Source organism: Trachymyrmex cornetzi, unplaced genomic scaffold, assembly GCF_001594075.2.
Source record: "Trachymyrmex cornetzi isolate Tcor2-1 unplaced genomic scaffold, Tcor1.1 scaffold147, whole genome shotgun sequence".
Lineage (NCBI taxonomy): Eukaryota > Metazoa > Arthropoda > Insecta > Hymenoptera > Formicidae > Trachymyrmex > Trachymyrmex cornetzi.
The window spans coordinates 4,293,623-4,314,567 of record NW_017296059.1 but is presented as its reverse complement, the minus strand read 5'-3'; the positions used below and the strand labels follow the sequence as shown (position 1 = coordinate 4,314,567).

The window sequence follows — 20,945 nt, the reverse complement described above, 5'->3', positions numbered from 1 at the left end:
TAAAAATGTAAAGTGTATTGATGGCCGAAGGAATTAATTAGGTTCTGTCGGAGCGCAGCCGACTGTTATTATCGTTATTATTATTATTATCATGTTTAATTGCGTTCACTGTTTTTTTCTCTCTGTCTTACTTCGCCGTTTCCAAAGGGGAAATCGGGAAGAGGAGACGACAGGACGCTTACGTCGACTTACACGCATTACGCAGTTACGAATGTGTATCGACGCGATTCGAAACTGGTTCGTCCTCCTTCGTTGTCCTCCTCTCTTTGCCGTTGCGTGCGTACGTCCTCGTTTCATGCAAATCGCTCGTTAGTCGAAACACCTGAAATTCCCGTGTGGGACGCGTACATTGTCTTGATCTCTCTCTATATATACATATATATATCTCTCTTTCTCTTTCTCTTTCTCTTGGCGCGCACTCCGAGCCCCATGGATTATTCATCCCCGTGGCGTATTCGTGTTAAGGTGACAGACTGACTGACGGACTGACGGAGGAAGGAAGCGAAGGTACGAAGGGAGGTACCTCTTGTGCCTCAGGGTAATGGCTGTCTGTCTTGTTCGATCTGTCAGTACGAGAGAATCTCCCGGCGGATAAATGGCGCGAACGTTGAAAACTCGATCCTGTAGTTGTAATTATTTTCCACCCGAGAGAAATAAATTCTATTTCTAGAAGGCGAGTTAACGGAGCTAATCATTTTACCATTTTTGTATGCTCATTTTCCGATATATTTTCCATATATTCTAAAAATTGACGGTCGCTTCACCCCGGAATAATAAACTAAATGTTTTTTAAGTAAACAATCATCTAGGATGTTTTTAAATTCTAAATAAAAATCAGTATTATTAATTACATGCATTAATGTATGTAATTTATGTATTATTGATCGCTCTACAATTTATTGGCATTTGAGATTATTATATATAGGTATAGATTTTGTATTTTCTGAAAAATGTAAGAAGAAATAAAAGATAGGTAAGAATTTCTTAGTAAAAAACAAAATTATTACGACTAAGCTTTATTTTCTTGTTTCTAGGATGTAAAAATCATCCCTATTCCTGGATTAAATATTATATTAAAAAATTACTGTATTCATTCTTTGCAAAAAATGATTGGAATTGAAAATTTATACTTTCCATATAAATATGAATATTGTATACACATGAAACAGTTCAATAAGGTTCAATATTTATATTTAACAATACATATAGTTTAAATGAACATTTTCTCATTTTATCTTAATTATTTTTTAAAAATATGTACTTTTTTTAAAAATAATTTTGTATTCAGGTTCTAAAGTGCCATCAAATTTTTTGTATTGTACTCTCAAATATCTATAATTTCTTAATTTGGTCAAAAATACATGTAATACATCCTTAAATTTATCAACACTAATCGTCGAATTCTTCAGTCACAATTGCAATAGAACAGAAGTAGTAAGAAGTAGTCGCGAGTCAAGTCACCTGAAACCTTCTCGCAACATTCGCGCCGAGGAAGGATCCCTCGAAGGCGTGAAAGGGCGCTTACGAAATCGCGCGAGCATGAATGAAGAAACGAACGGCCGCGCGGTTTCATTCATCCGCGACGCGCACGCAACCAGCGTAATCGTAGTCGAATGGGCGAGCAAAACGCGTTCGATTTCACGAGCAACCTTGCTCTATGCCTGGGCACTTATGGCAGGCGCGACTAGGCCGGGAGGTCTCGATTATGATAAAGCGCGTGGGCTCGCCTACGCTCGCCCTTCGCTCGTTCATTCATAAAGTCAACTCTCACCGCGCGCAAATGTGTCTTTCGGTGGCTCTCGCGGTTATACCTCGTTGCTCGATGAGGCGTGTCGTCCGCCAAGCGATACTATTTCATCGAAATCCAGTTGAAATCCGTCTAGAAAAATAGAAGAGCACGTCAGATAAAAAGAACTACAAGACAACTTCCCTTTGAAAATTTCCTTCGACAACTAATTAATCCTTCAATGCTACTCTCCCTGGTATAACCAGCTTTTTAAAAATTGTTTTAATCAAAACTTCTGATTACTTTATTGCTTATAATTATTATATTGCTTACTACATTGATTACTATATTGGTTACAAAATACATATATTTTCTTGATACTATTGTATTCCTTAGTATTTAGCATTTCGAGTGAACAAAAAATTGTTTTACAATACGTTCATTTTTATGCAAGTTATAAGCAATGAAAGTTGGATTGGACATATATAATGTGTTGCACCAGTAACAAAACGATAAGTGGCATTTTGTGAAGGGTTGAGAGTTTTTAAATAAATACAGTGAATTCTACGAGAATTCTACAATATGCTGCGACCTTTCTCTATATTAAATTACAGAAAACTCTGTAGTCCGATAAAAAAAAAGAAGACATACTAATACTTGTTTTTTTTATTCTTTCCTATTTGTGATCATAAAATAACATCAATCAGTGAATCCCTGACAAAAAAAACATTACAGAAGAATGTTATTGTCTAACAATAAGAATTGGAATAACCATTCCACTCGGATGGCTTACTATGAAATATTATATAGAGCTCATTGGCTGAACATCGTCCAATATTTACGAGATTTCGATAAAAATGTTGTGTCTAATCTAAAAGTCTATCATGTTGACGTAATAAACAGACAGTAATCCATGTTGGTCTGACAGAATTGAATTTCGCTCCTCCCTCGCGGCTCGCTCGATCTCTCAGAAGGAGGCGCCGTCTTTGAGAAATGTTCTTCGGGATGAAGCAAGCGACCGATCGCGTTAACGTATAAGTTCCCTCGCACATGGGCCCCACGGCAGCGTTACACTCCAAGTCGATTGCAGGTTTCCAAAGCGGTCTCGGAATCGGCGCGCGATTATGCGACCAGTCTATTTCTAGAAACGAGCCGACGTACATACTAATTATTTTTTATCATATCGTTTGTGCCGTTTGTCTTTGGCGAAGCGGCTGAAATAAGAAGCCAGATAATACAGAGTCGCAGAAGAAGTATCTCTTACGAACTCTCGAAGATATCGCAACCGGGTCTCTCTACAAAAGAGAGAGAGAGAGGGGGGGGAGGGGGAGAAATACGAGAGAGAGGGAGATAGAAACGAGGATCGTAAGGGGGATAGGGTATGCGATACCTACACCATCCGAGTATCGCAATCGGGTTTTCAGCGAGCGAGAAGGGGCGGAACAAGAGGAAAGCAACGGGGATCATCGTCGGGGATGCGAGGAGGAGAAGGAGGAACGAAGAGGACGGCGTGAAACGGAGAGAACCAGCTCAGCGTGTCCTGATATCGCGAGCGCGAGCGAAGTATCTACGAAGAGGCGGAGAAACAATTGGCATTCTGCACGCACGTTCGATCGAGGGACGAAGGGACGAGGACATGGTGGCAACGATGACGCGAGGGGGGGGTTGCGGGGTGGATGCACCTGTGCATTGCCGCCATATACGACGCGGAGTTATGGCGTTTTTCTCCACGTACGGTCGCCGTACGATATGTGCGCTACGTACATACGTACGTATACGATCGTATCTCAACCGGCGAAACCAACTCCATTTCTGGAACGGTTCGTGTCCGTCCGTCCGTCCGTCCATCCGTTCCTTCGTACGTCTGCGAGTGCAGAGTCTGAGCGCGAGCGCGATCTCAGACCGCCCCGAGAGATAAATTAATTGTCCGCAAAGCGTGTGCGTAACCGCGTGCTCGCGCTCACGCATGCACGCACGTCTGCACGCACGCGGAGAAAAACGCTAAGACGGAAGATGCTCGTGTTTATTAGACACGCTAGATGAGCTTGCTCGACGCCGTTTTTCCGCCAACAGCGACTCCCTTTCCGCGGAAACGAGGTCTTCCTCCTCTCTCCGCGCTCAAGAGCTGCCACTTTTTCGTGAGAAATGGCACAGACGCACTGTCGATCCTCGTTAATGTGCCTTCAACGCGAAAAAAGGTGGAAATTTGTTGTAAAGAGTGCGAAATAAACTTGGGCCGTGTTCCGATATACTTCGTACTAAAAATTTATGGTTTATGTACTTTCTAAGGTCTTTGAAGTGGAATTTTATTCTAAAGAATAAAAACAGAGCCAGTCTTGAAAAAGTGTGGCTCAATTTGTAAGAGTGAGAGTCCACTCCAAAGATTTTAGAGAGTAGAGAGTACTTCAGTACTGACAGTATATATTGGAATATGGCCTGGATGTATTAGAGAGATCTAACTTGCGAGTTGTCATCTGGACCCATTAAACCCCTAAAGAATGATTTATAAGATTAAAAATTATTGTGTTTCCAAAGTTTTCATCAATTTAATATATGCCTATCTCCTTCTTTATCAATGCGAAGGGAAATGAAAATAGATTTGACGCTTTGCCTATTAGCATAAATTATAATGGCATTATTATTGAGGTCGAATCAATTTCTCCACAGCGATCGCGACTCTCAAATCTCACCACAGCTCTTGAGAAATATATACGAAAATACATAAAAGCCATCATCGTATTAGTTCGAAGAAAACAAATTGATATTCCCTGTCACGATGTTGTCACATATTTTTGAATGTTGGAAAATTGGTGCCAACGAATCGATTAAAAAGACAGTTTTATCGGAGACAGAGACTGCCACGTGTCCACTGCTTACCAAAATATCAGTCAGCCAGCCGGCGTGCTCGAGCAAAGTGTGTATGTATCTACCTGGCGTGTGCCTCTTCTCTTCGCGGCATAAAGTCGGAACGTAGTTGTGGGTGTAACCAGTTTCCCGTGGGCTTAGCTGTCAAGCCCACGTGGGCCGCCCACGCGGGCCAGATATATTACTACGCCGCAAGAGAAAGAAGACGGCGCACGCGAGCGCGAGCGAGGCTACGAGGGGGGGAAGTCGAGGAGGAAAGAGAGAGAGAGAGAGAGAGTGGCAAACCCTTCAGGAATGAGAGATGCGGCTTGCGACACAGGAAACAGTTTCACCTGGAGGGGCGTGCGAGCCCCGCGCAGCATCCAGCACGCCAGCAAACGTGAAACTAAACGCGCGCGGACGGACACGTGGGTGGGCGCGCGCGCGAGGTTGCGATGCGTGCATATCGCTTTCTTGACGACCCGCGTTTTCCGCGGCTTCAACGAGAGGCTCGGTCGATGATCAGCAAATGTAGCGTTTTTCAGCGTTGACCACTGGGAAAACTGTAGTGCAGCACTGGTGTACACTGATGCCCGTTTTTATCAATGTAGATTAATTTTGATCTCAATTCAACTATTCATCTTTTTCTAATTCCTAGAATTAAAAAAGATGGACAGTTAGTTGAACCGAGATTAAAATTAAACTACATTGATACAGAAAAGAACATGAATGCATTTGAATGTAAATCAATTCACATTTTAATCCTTTTGATTACATATTCTTTATTGTCATGATAGTCTTATAATCTTAAAAGGAATTATTCATTAACACTGAAAATGTGTAAACTAATTTGCACTCAATTGTACCAATGTTGCACTATAGTTTTCCCAGTGGAGAACACTATTAAACTCCTGACACGCGACCATCCAGAACATCGCTTTGCGAAATTCTATGACGTAATCCACTCGTTTGGAGGAGATGCAAAATTGCACTGCAATATATTCATAACATCACGAAAACTTGATATGAATAACAAGTTTTTAATCTTTTATCGATCAAGTTGGACTTTGAAAGCACAATCGAAGTTTTGATGAATTCTGGTAGATACTTAAAAATCTATAAAAAATAGGTGAACTACAATTAAATTTTGGTGATAGTAAAAAAAAAACTCATCGCTAAAAGTGACAAGAATTTTTCTAGATTTTTAAATAATCTAGAACAATAGAAACATCTGCACTGAAACTAAAAGATTCACGTTGCTATCGGAAGATGCAAATGACCGACGTTAAACATCCTTACTAAAGAAAAAAAATTAATTACAGAGCGTTTAAAATCAGGCATTTTTTCCGTTATTATGTCCCTTTACCTCTAATATTCGCAGTTTTGTGCATTCTGAAATGTAACACCTATTTACGGTTACCCCACCTTTTAAGGGATAATGACGATTGCGCGCGATTGACTCTCTCTTTCCGATCGGTCGACATCGCGCGCCTGTTCCTGTAATAATCCTTTGCGAAATCGCGCGAGACAAAAACGTTACATACATCGTGATCGAGCTCGCGATGTGATACAGAGTAGTGTTTGCCTGGCGATTCGTTTCTTGCAATTACTAATTAATATGCCTCAGGGGCCAACTTTCGCCTGTAAGAAGTACATCGCGTCTCTCGCTTTTGAACGGTGGCAGGTGTTTATCACGCAAAAACGATTGATTTACCAGTATGATAGTCGAAACGCAACAGACGAATGCTTGGAACAATACCGATACTAACACCCATCTTGTCAGTATAGGCATTGTCAGTAGAAGCATTGTCGGCCCACACGCGGTAATTATCGTAACACAGATGTCGAACGATTTCTCTCGGTAATTTCTGAACTCCTCCTCCAACCGATTTGTCGTCCTAAATCTAAACCGCACTTGAAACTACTAGAGTTAATATAATTCTCTTGTAACATTTGGATGATATTATTCGAAGTTTTTGATTAAGGGAGACCTAAAAACCATATAAAAAAAAATTAAGCACTCAATACTTCTAATTTGTTTTCTAATTCTAATAAAATTTCACTATATATTGGAAAGATATCGCTTTACATCTCTGAAATCAGACTTGATGGAAATATTTCGATGACAGATTTGAGCTTAGCGTCGAAAATTACCTTAAAAGCAGTCTTCATGTGTTTTTGCACAAACCTTATAAACTAGTGTAATTAATATGTCTCAAGATGCAGCCTCCTACTTACGTTCATGAAAAATCACTATAATTGCAAATTATAAGAAATAGCTTGTTAATAAACATTTATTTTGCATCTGCAATGTCAATTAAAATTTCTCAAAAACATGTCTCGCGCTTATGACGTTAATTGTGCGATAAAGATGAAGATCGTGAAATATTGGTAGTAATGGCGAAGCTTTACAAGCTTGAAGTACGATGCAACGCGCCAGACGTCTATTCGGCACCTCGTGCGTCGTCGTCGTTTTCCAAGCAGAGCGAAAAAAAGGAATACGATATCAAGGAAGAAGAATAAAAAGATTCAAACAGAGGAAAAGAGAAAAATCACAAGCTCAACGCATTTATGTTGAAAACGTTTTAATCTACATACAATATAAAACGTGTGGGATATCTAATTTATTTAAAGACATTTTTGACGCTACAATATATATTTTTATAAGATTTTTTTTTAAACAAACTTGCATCATTTTCTAGACAAATGCTCTATGCAGAAAAGTGCGAAATAACGGCTTATCCGTTAAAGTATCGTAACTTTTTCGTCAAATGCAATGCAAATCTTCACGGCATCCGCTCTGCAAAAAAAAAACGAGAACATCGAGAAATGCGGCCGTTGAAGAAAAACAGCGGAAGAGAAGAAAAAAAGGTAGAAGATGTTGTGGGAGGAGATTGCGAACAGGATGGGAAAAACGCGAAAGAGGAAAAAGGGATGCGACCTTCTTGTCGATTGATATAACACCCCGATTTGCGTAATATACTCCGCCGTAAAGCTCCCGGTGATTTATCCCGGTAAATAAATAGATTTCAGTGTTGTTAACCCCGTTTTTAGGAGGAACATCGTGCGCACGCGTCTCTCTCATCCTGCGTCCTCCTGGCTTGCGTGGCCCATCGCAAGCGTGTGGTGCAACGTTCGATGCGTGGGTCGTGGGAGGTGAAGCGGGAAGAAACGCGCGCGATTAAAAATACTGGTTTCCTCTCCTCGGAGGCGACGGGGGACGAGGAGGCGAGAAATAGAGAGGGAATCGTGATATTTAAGAATTTCGAGCAGAATTTACGAGCGCCAGACGGTTGACTCGGTATATCCTCTCTCTTTCTTTCTCTCGCTCTTTCTCTCTTTCTTTTAGAGCGAGCGACATAGTAAATGGTACAGATACGGCGAGATGTCGGATGGGGACCGATCGTTTCTAGCGAGCTGACTCCGGAATTTTTTACACGCCCTTCGCACGCGATGATCGCTCGATCCGGAACTCGCGCATTCTCATATTAAATGCGGTATATGAAGATAAGCCAAAGGCTCGTGGAACCACCTGAGACCCGAGAAGTTACATTTCAAATTAAATTAAATCTATTCTTTAGAATATATTTCTGAAATGGGGGGTTTGGAGCAACATGCGATGCACATATCATGTAGTATAGAAGCACAGATAGCAGATCTTGAAGGAAATCTGTGTGTGATAATTATTTTAACCTCCCCGGAGCTGACATCAAAATCTGTAACATACGAGTAGTTATTGGCGTTGAGTCTGCAAGACTCATTTAATTTATATTAACTTTTACAGGACGGGAAAGCCATTATAATGGCGCTGAAATAGTATCATAAATTGTAACAAATCTACTCAAAAAAGAATAAGATTTAAAAAATAAATCTGTTCTCTAAGTATTAATTAAAGACACATTATATATTTAATCAATTTTTTTTAGTGTAATTAATTTTAAAGAATCATAATAACATAATTTGTATTAATAAATCAATATTAATAAGTAGATTTTAATAAGAATAATCTAAATTTGCAGATGTAACAAATAAAGAAAATTAAATTGTGATATTTTTGAGAAAGAGATATAAATGATAATTAATTGTAAGAATTTAATAGACTCACCATCAGCTCCAGAAGGTTAACATGTAGTTTAGAATTGCAGGAAATTATTTCAAATAGTACAATTATTTGTTACTATGCGATTGTATCGAAATTCACGACACATAATTATAAGTGAAAAATTAATCCGACAACAATAAATTAAATAACAGAAAGAATCCTATTTTCGATCGAAACAAATCTTCGGGCTCGATAATATTCATATTTAAATTTGCAAATACATTTTCCAGTTCTATAAGAAAAATTGCGCGCTGATTTAATTTGTCGGGTTTGAAACGCAATCATAAACTGAAAAAAAGCTGAAAATAACATTAAATTACACAATAACGCAAATTACATCGATGATCAATTTAATAATGATGTTAATGAGCATCATAAAACACTGCAAAGAACTTATTGCGAAAAATATCACCTCAGCATTAATACGTAATATGCGATGTAAATATTAATACCTATGCAAAGAAATAATTGCTCTATTTTAAATTCTTCCATGCAATTCTAAACTACTTATTAAAATAATTCCTATAATATTTTCTACAAAGTATTTCATTGTTGTTTCTAAAAAAAAAAAAAATTGAAAAGTCGGTACATCCCATATTTTTTAAAAGAAACGATACATTTACTCGCGATAGACACGATGCTGATGACCAACAAAGATAAAGCCGTTTGCGCATCAGGGATAAATCGATCGTTAAGTGCGCAGAAAACTCAAAGTGCAACATGTCGCGCTCGGGGATCTCGTAATAATAAACACAAGGGAAAAATGTAAATACGCGCGTCATTATTGCTCCTCGAGGGGGACATTACGAAAGAAACAAGTGCGCACGTCGATTAGAAGGCGTAGCCGGTAGGCGGAGCGTGCCGAAGCCGTGTTAAGCTTACATAGAGCGCTAATATACACGAAGCGGACGCACGCGAGTTCTATAAGTCACTTATAAGTACATACATGCGTGCGTTTGTATGCGTATCGCACGATCGGCGCATTAAACGGCGTCCCTCCCGGCTACCGCGCGCCGCGAAACGATCCATGGCCGCGCGGCTGGAACAGCTGGAGGAACGTAGGCGCTGCTCCCCGACGTGAAAACGAAATAAATAGCACACTGATTATCCCATTAGGCGAATTAACTAGCGGGGTAATTATAAGCATATTACACGCCTCTCCTCCCTCTCATTACGATTGCGAAGATACACGAGTCTGCGCCGGGCGTTCGTAATTTGTCAAGGACAGAATAATTGCCGTGTGCGTTAATTTGCTTGTCGCGTGTATTTTTATTGATATGAATTTTAGATAATTAATAATTAATTAACTGCGGTAATGTTTGTTGTAATGGATATAATATAACTGGATATGAAATATATTTTTGCTAGTAATACCACACAATATTACAATATTGTCGTACCGTATTTCTGCCTGTTTCTTTATCATTACTTTCAATTCTTTCCGTTCAACACTATTACTTTAATATTTTGCTATAGAATTTTATTTGTTTCCAAAGAAACTTTTTTTAATTGTTCTTATGTTGTTATAATTTTATCATATAATATTTCATATTATCTTATTGCATTTCTTCGTTTCTTCCTTTTTTATCATTATTTCATTATTTAATTAAATTTTAATTCTTTTCACATTTAACATATTTTAGCTTCTATATATTTTAATATTTTCTGTAATTTTGATTATTCCCGAAAAAACTTTTTTAAATTATTCTTTTATTATCTCTTATTATTATTATTATATAATTATATAATATCACATATCATCATAATGTATTTACTTTTCCATATTTCTTCCATTTTTTATTATTAATGTTTCATTAAATTAAATTTTAATTTTTTTAGACATATTTAATACCAGTTAGTTTATCTATGTACTTCAACATTTTATTATTTTATTTAATATAATTTTATTTATTTCCATATAAACTTTTCTTAATTATTTGGTCATTATCATTTATACGATCGTGCGTTCGAAAAATCAATTAAATCTAATATATAATATAAATAAACGTGTTTGTCATTAATGCGATCTTTTGTCCGTCTATGCGATGTCTACATCCGCAACGCTCGCATTGAATAGAAAATAACACGCGGGAATGTCAATTAAATATAAATATGCTGTAATGAACGGAATATTAAGTACAACGAACGTCAAACGGACGCCATCGGGCGCTCATCGTGACGATATTCACGGTTGTGCCTTCACAGTTCTTCCCCGCTCTTTGACGTAAGTGCACAGGCGTGCATTCTCCGCCCAGCTGTGCCCGTCAGGAAACAATGGCGGGAAACGCGCCACTGAAAAATTCAACCAGTCGCCAATAAATTCGTCGGCGAATTCCAATTAGTATTCTAATAGGGAGGCCGACCGTCGGTACAGCTTGGCAAAAATTAAACGGAATTAAAAGAATTTATTAATAATATATTAATTTCGTGTCCGGAATGAAAATATGGTTATTCTTACAAATGGATGAAGAATGGGCTTTTAGAAATTAAATCACTTTATCCGTTTGCAATTTTAATTAAGAGAATTTTGTATTCAGTATTCCATTATAGTGCACGTAAATTAAACATTTCCGAGGTCACGATTCTTCGGAAAACTTCTTGTCTCTTAAACTACGAGAAAATAACGAAAGATTAAAATAGTTCGCATAGAATGACTACAATGTTTCCATTAAGGGTTCCGCAACCGCGTTGATAAAGTGGCTGGTTATTTGGAGAATGGAATATTCCATGGTATTCGAGATGTTTACGCCGCTCATCTCTCGAAAATCACGTAGGCGGAATAAGAGTGAGGGGGAGGATCCTTTGGTTTCTATTTCGAAAAAAAAGAAGAGAAAAGAAAAATTGTCACGTGCTGCCCTGTTTAAGGAGGACACGATGAAGGGGAAAGAGGAAGAAAAGATCAATAAAGCGTGGGACAAAGTGAGAATTAGAAGATAGAAGACCGCAGAGTGGTGGACAGGAGAGATAAGCGTTTGCACGGGGAAGAGCGAGCCGGAGAGGATGACAGAGGAGAGGAGACGACACAAGACAACCTCTCTCGCGATCTCCGGGCTCGCAGGCTTTATTTATACCCAAAGCTGCCGTATTATTGGATCACCCCCGCCCGACATAAACGTATCTTACGCGAAGGCTTACAACATGTCTTTCTATTTCGTGAATGCCCGACTTCTATTCCACCCACTCAGTGTCCCGGTGACGACATGGCTAAAGGGATTCTATCAGACTCGCGATGACTTCATTAAAAATTTTACGTGCTTTTTTTGTGAGATAGAAATTTTCTTTAATTCCGCGTGTTTTGGTGAACATTAAACTCGCTAAGCGCGTTCTAACATTACAAATTCAAGTAATAGATGTCTTCATATATGCATGTGATTTAATTTTCCATGTAAAAGTAATATATAATTACATAAATAATGTAATAAATAATATAATTATATTGCAAGTTTAAATATATAAATCCATGTATGTATGCAAAGTGTTAAACTAAACTATATATATGAAGGCAGTTATTACACATTCTTGGATTTGCAGTGAACATGAGATCACTGCGATAATCTACGGTTAGCGTTTACCGTAGGCAAATCATAGAATGGTGAGAGCATTCAACATTTATAGAGCTTTACACTTAACACACCAACTAAAGAGAAATTTCTATTTACCAGAGTTTCCATCCTATCAGGATGCAATATCTCGTGGTCATAGAAATCCCCAATAAACGCGTCACAATTTAGCAAGATATATTGCAAAAGCTCCCTGATATTCATAGGTCTTTCTGGATAATATCGATTTGATAATTTTTGCTTAGACGTTGCAAATTGTCCTGTTAGAACGCCAATATCCTCCGGTCGTAGAAATTCCTGATAAATGCATCGCGGTAAGTTCATGCATTAATATCGCGTTTTATGCGCTTTCTTGCGACACGATCGTGGCATATGGGATTATCGATGCTGGAAGGCGGTGATTTGTCGAAATTGGTTGAAGAGCAGATCCGGAAATTGGGGTCAGAGCAGTAGGAACGAATTCACGAAGACGTAATATTTATGAGATGGCCGAAGGAATTCGGTGTCTTCCGGAACTCTTTAACACTTTAACGCCGCGCTTAGGATTCCGGTCGCGCTGATTTATTTGCCGGTCGTCTCGTCGTAAAACAGGCGCGTTAGGAACGTGTTAGCGAGATAATCGTAAAACTGATGACAGTTTTGGGTGGTCTTCAGTTATGTCTCACAACTCGGAAATTAAGATCGAAATAATTACATGTCTAATGTTGACCGCAAATACAATTGTATATTTCGACGATTTTAATCAAGATTTTTAATAAAAATTAGTTTCTATTATTACTTCTATAAAACACGAAAAGAATGACTTTGTTGAGTATTCTAAAAATTTGGAGATAGATATATACGCTGAAAATGTAGAAATAAATTTATCCTATACCAATGTTTATATATTCTCACTGTGTTGATGTTGATATGAACAATATGATGTGGATTTAACACTCTGATTTAAGAGGATCCTAAAAATTAATTATTGCAAACATCGGCTTGTATCAAAAACGAAAAAAAAATTTAAAATATCACTTATTTTTAGCATACAGCTGTCATCTGACGATAATATTTGCTACTAGAATGTCAAAACTTTTTGCAGCATTGCTTATCACGTTTAATTTTTCTACATAATTATTTTGATAATTTATCAAAATTATTTTCAAATCTATATTTAAATTTGTAGATGCTTCAGCAAAATCGTTTCTTCGTACGATTATAGTTATGCGAAAGTTGTGACGCAAATTATACAAGTAAGGCCGCATCGATAACAATCCTTATATAATATTAATTAAATGTTATTAAGTGTTATCCAGTTATTCTTACAAATGGATCGATTACTGCTCGTTGAATTATTTATCGTGAATTTGTACACAAAAAGATTTTGTTAAAAGATCTAAAATTTAGCGCAATACAGATCTGAAAACAATTTTGTTGGACTACCAAAATAATTATGTTGGAAACTAAAAAATTATGAGTAATGCTGCAAAAAATTTTGAGATTCTATCAACCAGTTTGAATTTCCAACAAAATTATACTTTTAGATCTGTATCCAGCAAAATGTGAAATGTTTCATCAAAACCATTCTTTCCGTGTAATCGCGTTGCATCGCAGAGGGAAGATACGGCCGAAGCGAGAATCAAAGTGGTAAAGGCTGTATACCTCGATGCACGTGGGGATAATCGCCTCCCCCAAGGAATGCACCGGTGCAAATCTGCATTCTATGGATGGCGCGAATGCCTGCGGCGGCGCGTGGTTCCCATATCTCACGGCATCCGGAAACTTTGCAATTAACACGAGAACTCGACGCGGCCGATGCGTAGGAGGCCGATAATGAATTTGGTTCAAAGTGAGCACCCCCGATATATCCGCACGCATAATGCATGCGTGTAAACGCTCGCGTAAATAGACCCGCGTTACGAATCGATAGGATTTCCATAAAGAGGTAGTATCGGTACTCGCACGATATTAGCATCATGAGTTTTATTGCAATCGTAAAAGATGTCTGCCGCAAGATTTATTGTGTTTACTGTGTAAACATTTGGAAATACTGGAATATGATAGATAGCAACTTTAGCAATGTTCCGACGCATTAATCATACGTATATTTGTACACGCAAGCGCCATATAAATAATTACAGCTGCTCCAAATTGTTAGTCGTAATTTTTACGAAAAAAAAATAAAAATAAAATAGATATAATTCTATTCTCTCTTTTGTTAATTTTGTAAATAAGTATTATTATGTTAATCTAATAATAGGTATATTTTCTTTCGAATATTTTAAAAAAGACACTCGACGCAAAATAAAAATAAAGTTATTTATTTTAAATGTCGAAATCTAAATTCGTTGCTCTGTATATTTTTACCGATGTCTATTCATAAGCCGCGAAATATGTTTGAAAGTTATCTTCTTGAGAGTTTCGCTTCCCGTTCTCTCATACATATCGCCATTAATTACGATGTGTTGAAACTCGATTTCGCGCGGAACTCAGAGGATGCTCGACCCCACGGGGTTAAGAAATTAGCCGTAGCGGCACAGCGCGCGCTGCGGTGCGGCGTGGCTTACGAAGCGAAATAACGACGAGTAGCTCCCAGAAATGCGAAACACGGTGGGAATTCACGTAAGCGCGATCATCCACGAGCCACAAAGTCGTAACCTGCAGTGCCACCGGCTACACGGGACAACTATGCACGTGCGCAACTATGCACGTGTGCTATGCTTAAGAAACAAGGAAAGAGAAAGAGAGAGAAGGAAGGGGGATGGGAGAACCATCGTTTGGTCCAGCATATCTCTCGGTAGCTAACGCCACTCTGGTCGTTAGTATCTATCTTCTCCGCGTCTATCCTTCCTCTGATGCTCCAATCTAGATTTGCTCCACTATGCTCTGCTCAGTTTCTCTCGGATCTGCGATTTACTCAAATCTTCATTATTTATCGTCTAATTATAAAATTGAAAATCGAGAAAATCATACAATGCAACGAATCTTCAATTCATTGTATTAATTTACGATAATAATTGTAATTTCTGAAATTTTTTTAAATTTTCTAAGAATATACGAATCAAATGGTTTTACTGAAGTATTTAAAAATTTAGTTATATCTGAAAATAATTTTGTTGGATTATAAAAAAAATTATTTAAAAGACTAACAATATTGTTGGCAATACTGCGAAAAGTTTTAACATTTTTGCAACCATTTTAAGTCTTACATAATTACATTTTAATGGTCGAAAGAGAATTATTTTCAGACCTGTATCTAGCTAAATTTTTAGATATTTTAGCAAAACTGTTCTTTCCGTGTCTGAAATAAAAATCTTTAAAATTGTTTAAGTATACTTCGAGGTTTTAGTCCACAAGATTTCTTGACAATTCATAAAACGCGGCCACAATTGCGACATCACAGAACGAAGTCGAATGTCCATAAAGAGCAGCAATGTCGTTACGACATTGTTGAGTTTGCGCGCCATAGTATTATTAAAGAGACTAGGTAGAGTGGAGAGTTGGCAAACTTATTTTGCAGCAACTAACCGACCTGATTTAATTTAACGGAATGGACTCGCTAATTAGCGCGAATTATTATTACGATGCGATAATTGCGGAACGCGCCGATTGGAAATTGCGATCAAGTACGAATTATTATGACCGTAGGTACAAAGTGCAAGCAAACACTATAGAATCTTATCAACGCACTTTAATCGCGATAGCCTTATCCCTTAACGAGCATTCCTGATCGGTATCCCCGTTATCGATCCTGGAAATCACGTTCGGAATGTAGCTGTATTCGTGATTACACATTTTATTGTACAAAGATAGCATCGGGTGCACAGACGGATGAAAATACTAAAATACACGAAAACTGATTACGAAACGAGAAAATATTAATTCCCAGACGATTCTAAATGCATCGAAGTGGAACAAAGAAGGCGGAGCGAAGAAACAAAATAAATGCCAAAATAGAATCGGCTAGAAAGTAAAAGGTACCTATTATAAGAGCGGAGGACGGACGCTAATAACTACGATGGCATTTAGTTAGTGAGAAAAGGAAGTATAAAAGATCAAATTCCATTATAATTTTGTCTTGCTCGACACATACGTTGTAATACGTTTACGTAAGGAATACAAGACGATAGATCACTCCGAGGGATTTGTCGCATCGCGAATTTAAGTTATTCCATGCCAAAGTACAATGTTGACCGAAATCTCAGTGGGCATATCTCAATCCCGAAATAGTAGTTTAAATGTAACTACCCGCAAGGAATTTAATCATTACTCATCAATGTCGGTGTAAAACAGAAAACAACAGCAGGAAGCAATGCTACAAGTGTAATTTTCATTCAACGCTGACTAATTCTAACAAGACGCGAGAGATCGAAGGAAGGAGGGAGAGCTGCCAATTTAACATTCGTTGACGATTCGAGGGAACCTGAACGAATTACGAGTTCAGCAGCAGCACTGAAGTAACAAATCCCACCGCGGATGAGCCATTATGCTCAAAGGCAGTGCGCCAGGCATTTCGCCGGCACATTGGCTGCTTTGAATTCAGATTGTACGGCCATGCGGCCTCCGCGTTTTTGTTCTTCCTCTTTCGCAGGCAATTTATGCAATCTGGCCCGCGTCGTACGCGTATTTATAACCGTCGGCCCTTTGTGTGTTAATTTGTATTCGGATATCTTGCGCGGAGAACGAACCGTGAATCTTTTCGATCTTTTTGATCGATCCAACGCACACCTTCGCATTTTTCCGATTTACAGGAAAACAGATTTTAGATAATATCAACCTATGCGTAATTAAAAGTATGGCTACGTTAATTTAAAAGTTGATATTGCTACACGGAGAAAATTTTATATTTAAAATTACTATAATGTAGTAGTAGCTGCGGTCTTCATGTAAATTATAAGTTTAAATGCTATAATTATTTTTTTAAAAACAATAATACAATGTAATTTTTACTTTTTCATAGTAAATTTTATAGTAAAATTTTTTATTACAAAATCAAATCTTGTTGAATGAAAGTATTATAAAGATAAGTAAAAAATATATATCTAGCAAATTTTGTTTGCGTACCATAGTAAAAATTAACTGTTTTCATGTTAGAATATGGCTTAACAAAATAATTACTTTATTTATGTGATAAAAATTAGCATTTCCATAGTAAAAGTTAAATCGGAATTATGTTGTGAGGGTCCATACGAAAATTCAAGACATAGTAAAGTGTAATTTAAAATTATATTAAAACTTAATATAAAATTTTCTCCGTGTATAACTAAATATAAAAAATCTATCTACGTTTTTTTCGTAAAAATAAAAGCATCATTTAAAAAGATAGTATGTCCAATGTATAAGATGTCTACTATTTTAATCTTGATGTTATTTTAAAGAAATATTTTGTGTATATTAATAATGCTAATAAAAATAGAATCGAATTAATGTCTTTCTTTAATTAACACCCTGTTATAAAAATGATTATAAACATTATTTTATCTTTAAAGGGACCAAAAAGACGTGTGATATGCGCAGGATAAATAACGCAGCAAGAAAGATCCGCGCCACAAGTTGGGGCGAGTGATCGACTTTGATCTCTGCGGTTTTTATAGAAGCATCCCGCGTCACGACTTGAGCTTTCGCGACTGTCGTGACTCCTCCGCGGAAATCCCACAGAAATTGGAGCGAGATACTGCTGAGAGATGGGAGAATTTCACGAGCGAGCGACCTCTCCGCGTCGCGTCTCGCCGAGGTGCAACGCACTCGTTCGAATAAAAGTTCCACGAAGAGGAGGCCGCTCACTCGAATTGGCCCCTAATTTCTTCCCCATAACTAAAGAGACACACTTTATGACCGGCGGTTCCCTTTTTCTGTTGCAGCGTTGAAGGTGAAGCTCATGCTGAGGCGACCCATCAATCAGCTGGTTGCGCAAGGCATCATGCCACGTAAGTGTTGATCCGCTTGTTTATTACACCGTTTATACACATTTTTCTCCTCTCTACGCCGCGGAAAATTGCGCTTGTACGACTCAGGGCTGTTAGAACTCTCGCTGATGCTCGCGATGGTCGTGATCAACGTAACTTTCGTTACGACCGTCATTGAACGTCATTGCCGGCTAGTCTCTGCGGTCTTAAAAACGTCTTCGCTCACACGTGGGATCGATTGATGCACGAGTTAATTATCACGCCGTTCTCAAGGATACGTAAGAAGTATAAGACTGATATCTAGGACACATCTAGATTGTGGTAAATTGCTTCGCAACAATTAAACAAATTGACAATTAGCTGTCATTTTTTGTGAGTTTTAAAGCGAAACGAATTAGGTCGCTTTTAAGTCGGTCAATTAATCTTGCAATAATTAAATCAGTCATTCTAAAAAAGACTTAATTAATAAGATAAATGAAGTTTAAGAGAAATTAAGTTTTCTTCCCTAGAAAATTAAATAAATTTGTATTTTTTCAATACCGCTTTTTTTATACTTAAAAAGTGACATAACTAAAAAAACTAATTTCGAGTTATTATCATGAATGGGTTAAATAAATATTGTCTTATTAATTATCAAAAATAAATTAATTTCATTTAAAATTGTAAAAATTGTCACAACTTAAAAAGAGTGATTTTTTTTTTAATAAGACTAAAATGATAAATAATATTTGATCGTATTAAGAATATATTTTTTTGTAGATATTATTTGGTTAGACAATAATTTTCTGTCAAGTCAAAAAATAATTTTTCCTCCTTTCTGGGAAACTTGATTATTTGAATTGTGTCACTTTTGAAGTAACAAGGAGCGATATGCAAATATAATTGTTTAAAACTTCTTATGAATATATTTTAATCGTCAAAGAATATTCAATATTTTGTTTGCGTTTATATTCTTGTAAAAGATGTAGTAAACACATTTTTTTTTAATTTTCTCACAACGTTGTTTTCTGCATGAAACAAATGATTCGATCATTTTTCCTCATCATACCGTGGACTAAAATGAAGAAGCAAAAGTAAAAACATTCGCGCGGCGTATGGCATGCTCGCATCCGAAATCCTCGAAGCGATCAACAGCAGTCTAGTTACTCGGTAGATTTACGATGGGTACCAAATGTTTACCGAACGAACGCACGAGCATCCAGTAATTATTTGGGTCACACCCTAAAATATTGCTCTTGTTACCGTGCGCGCGCTGGCGCGTTTATGGCGCCCGGTATATATCGTCGGCTTGATGAAAATACGCGGTTTGATAGGCCTCATTCGACTTTACGCGTAAAACCGCGTGTGTGCACATGCATTTCCATGCCGCGCGCAGGGTTCATTCATCTGCGAATTTCTGGGGCTTTAAAGTTAAGCCCCGTATACACATTCGCGCGCCTGAAAATAATACCCGTTTTCGCAGAAGCTGCTGATTACGTTAAAAATTCATTACATTCAAAAATTGATAGGTTCCCGCGAAACGTTTTTCTGAACCGAAAACTTTTTTTCGCTGATATTTCTTTTTTCTTTATTACTACTCTTTTTACTTGACCAACGTTATTTAAATATTATATAAAATTTAACGTCTTAATTTTTTCATACCATTTTGAAAGATATTTTCAGTTTCATATTCTTTATTTTTTACTATATATTCTTAGCCATTTATTATTACTTTATTATTATTTACACATTTCTTTTTTATATTTTATATGTTATCTTGAATTACTATTATTTTAATTTACTTCAGTCTTTACTTGCATTTCATTAACTGTGTATTTCTTAGCTAGGAGAGGAGTTTATTATTTCGTCCATATACACATATATATACATATATATACTATTATTTCTATTATATTTTATAAGTTTAGTTTGTTTTGCTGTAATAATTTTATTTTTATAATTTTATAATATATTTTCTTTGTTTTTGTACCTCTGGCTCGTAGCCCTTCAAATTTCTGATTTTATTTATTATTATCGAGCCTTATTATCCTATACATTTTTATAAGCTTAGATTTTAAGGTAGCATTATGCTAATGTCACCTTTTGAGGTGCATTTTCTTCTACTTTATTCTATTCTATATATTAACTCATGTTACTCTCATTATTTACACTTCAGTAAAATTATTATTTTTATTTTACACTTATGAGATTACACATTTAAATAAAAATTTAATTGCTTCTAAATTTTGTTAAGTATTATATGAATATTAGAGACACTGAAAATTCTTCACTGAAAGAATAAAACATGTGGAAAGTTGTTCGTTATAAATATAGAGAATGGTAAGAATGCAAAATTGAATGTAATTATGTAATAATACATTATATGTTTACGACAGTATTAAATATCTGCCAAATTTGTTGCTTCGCCACAGTGAAATGTGCGCCAAATCGTACATCATCATGCGTATTGCCATCGCGAGTACAACGAGCAAATGTAAATGCAAATAAACGTACACGTTTTTCTTCTGAGATGTCAATCGTCGTGTAAAGACCGCAGTGTCTCATGTTTTATTTCCCGAATCTTGAGCCTATTCCAACCGCGGAAGGCGACGTTTATTGCGGCAAATTAACGACGCCCCTCGGACTGTTCATCTGAGATTAGAATAGTCATTGCAAGGACGTCGGATGTCTTCGAAACACATTTCAAATCTCTAATATCTCGTTTGCGAAAGGAAATAACAAATTACTCTAAAAAATATCGGTGTGGATTTAACCCTATGCGGCATACATTTTTCTATCAGTCCAATTTCAACGAAACTCAATTGATACTCAATAGATTTTTTAAA

The 20,945-nt window shown here is 37.1% G+C and overlaps 1 protein-coding gene across 4 annotated transcripts in view; it reads left to right on the top strand.

Annotated features, from left to right (window-relative positions):
- The window catches only part of LOC108757857 (MKL/myocardin-like protein 1), a 223,559-nt gene that overhangs the window by 194,460 nt on the left and 8,154 nt on the right, over positions 1 to 20,945 (top strand). For all 4 annotated transcript variants that reach the window (XM_018502517.1, XM_018502515.1, XM_018502514.1 and 1 more), the window contains one exon: positions 18,076 to 18,141. In XM_018502517.1, the coding sequence (XP_018358019.1) occupies positions 18,076 to 18,141 (66 nt within the window). The remainder of the gene's footprint in view (positions 1 to 18,075; positions 18,142 to 20,945) is intronic.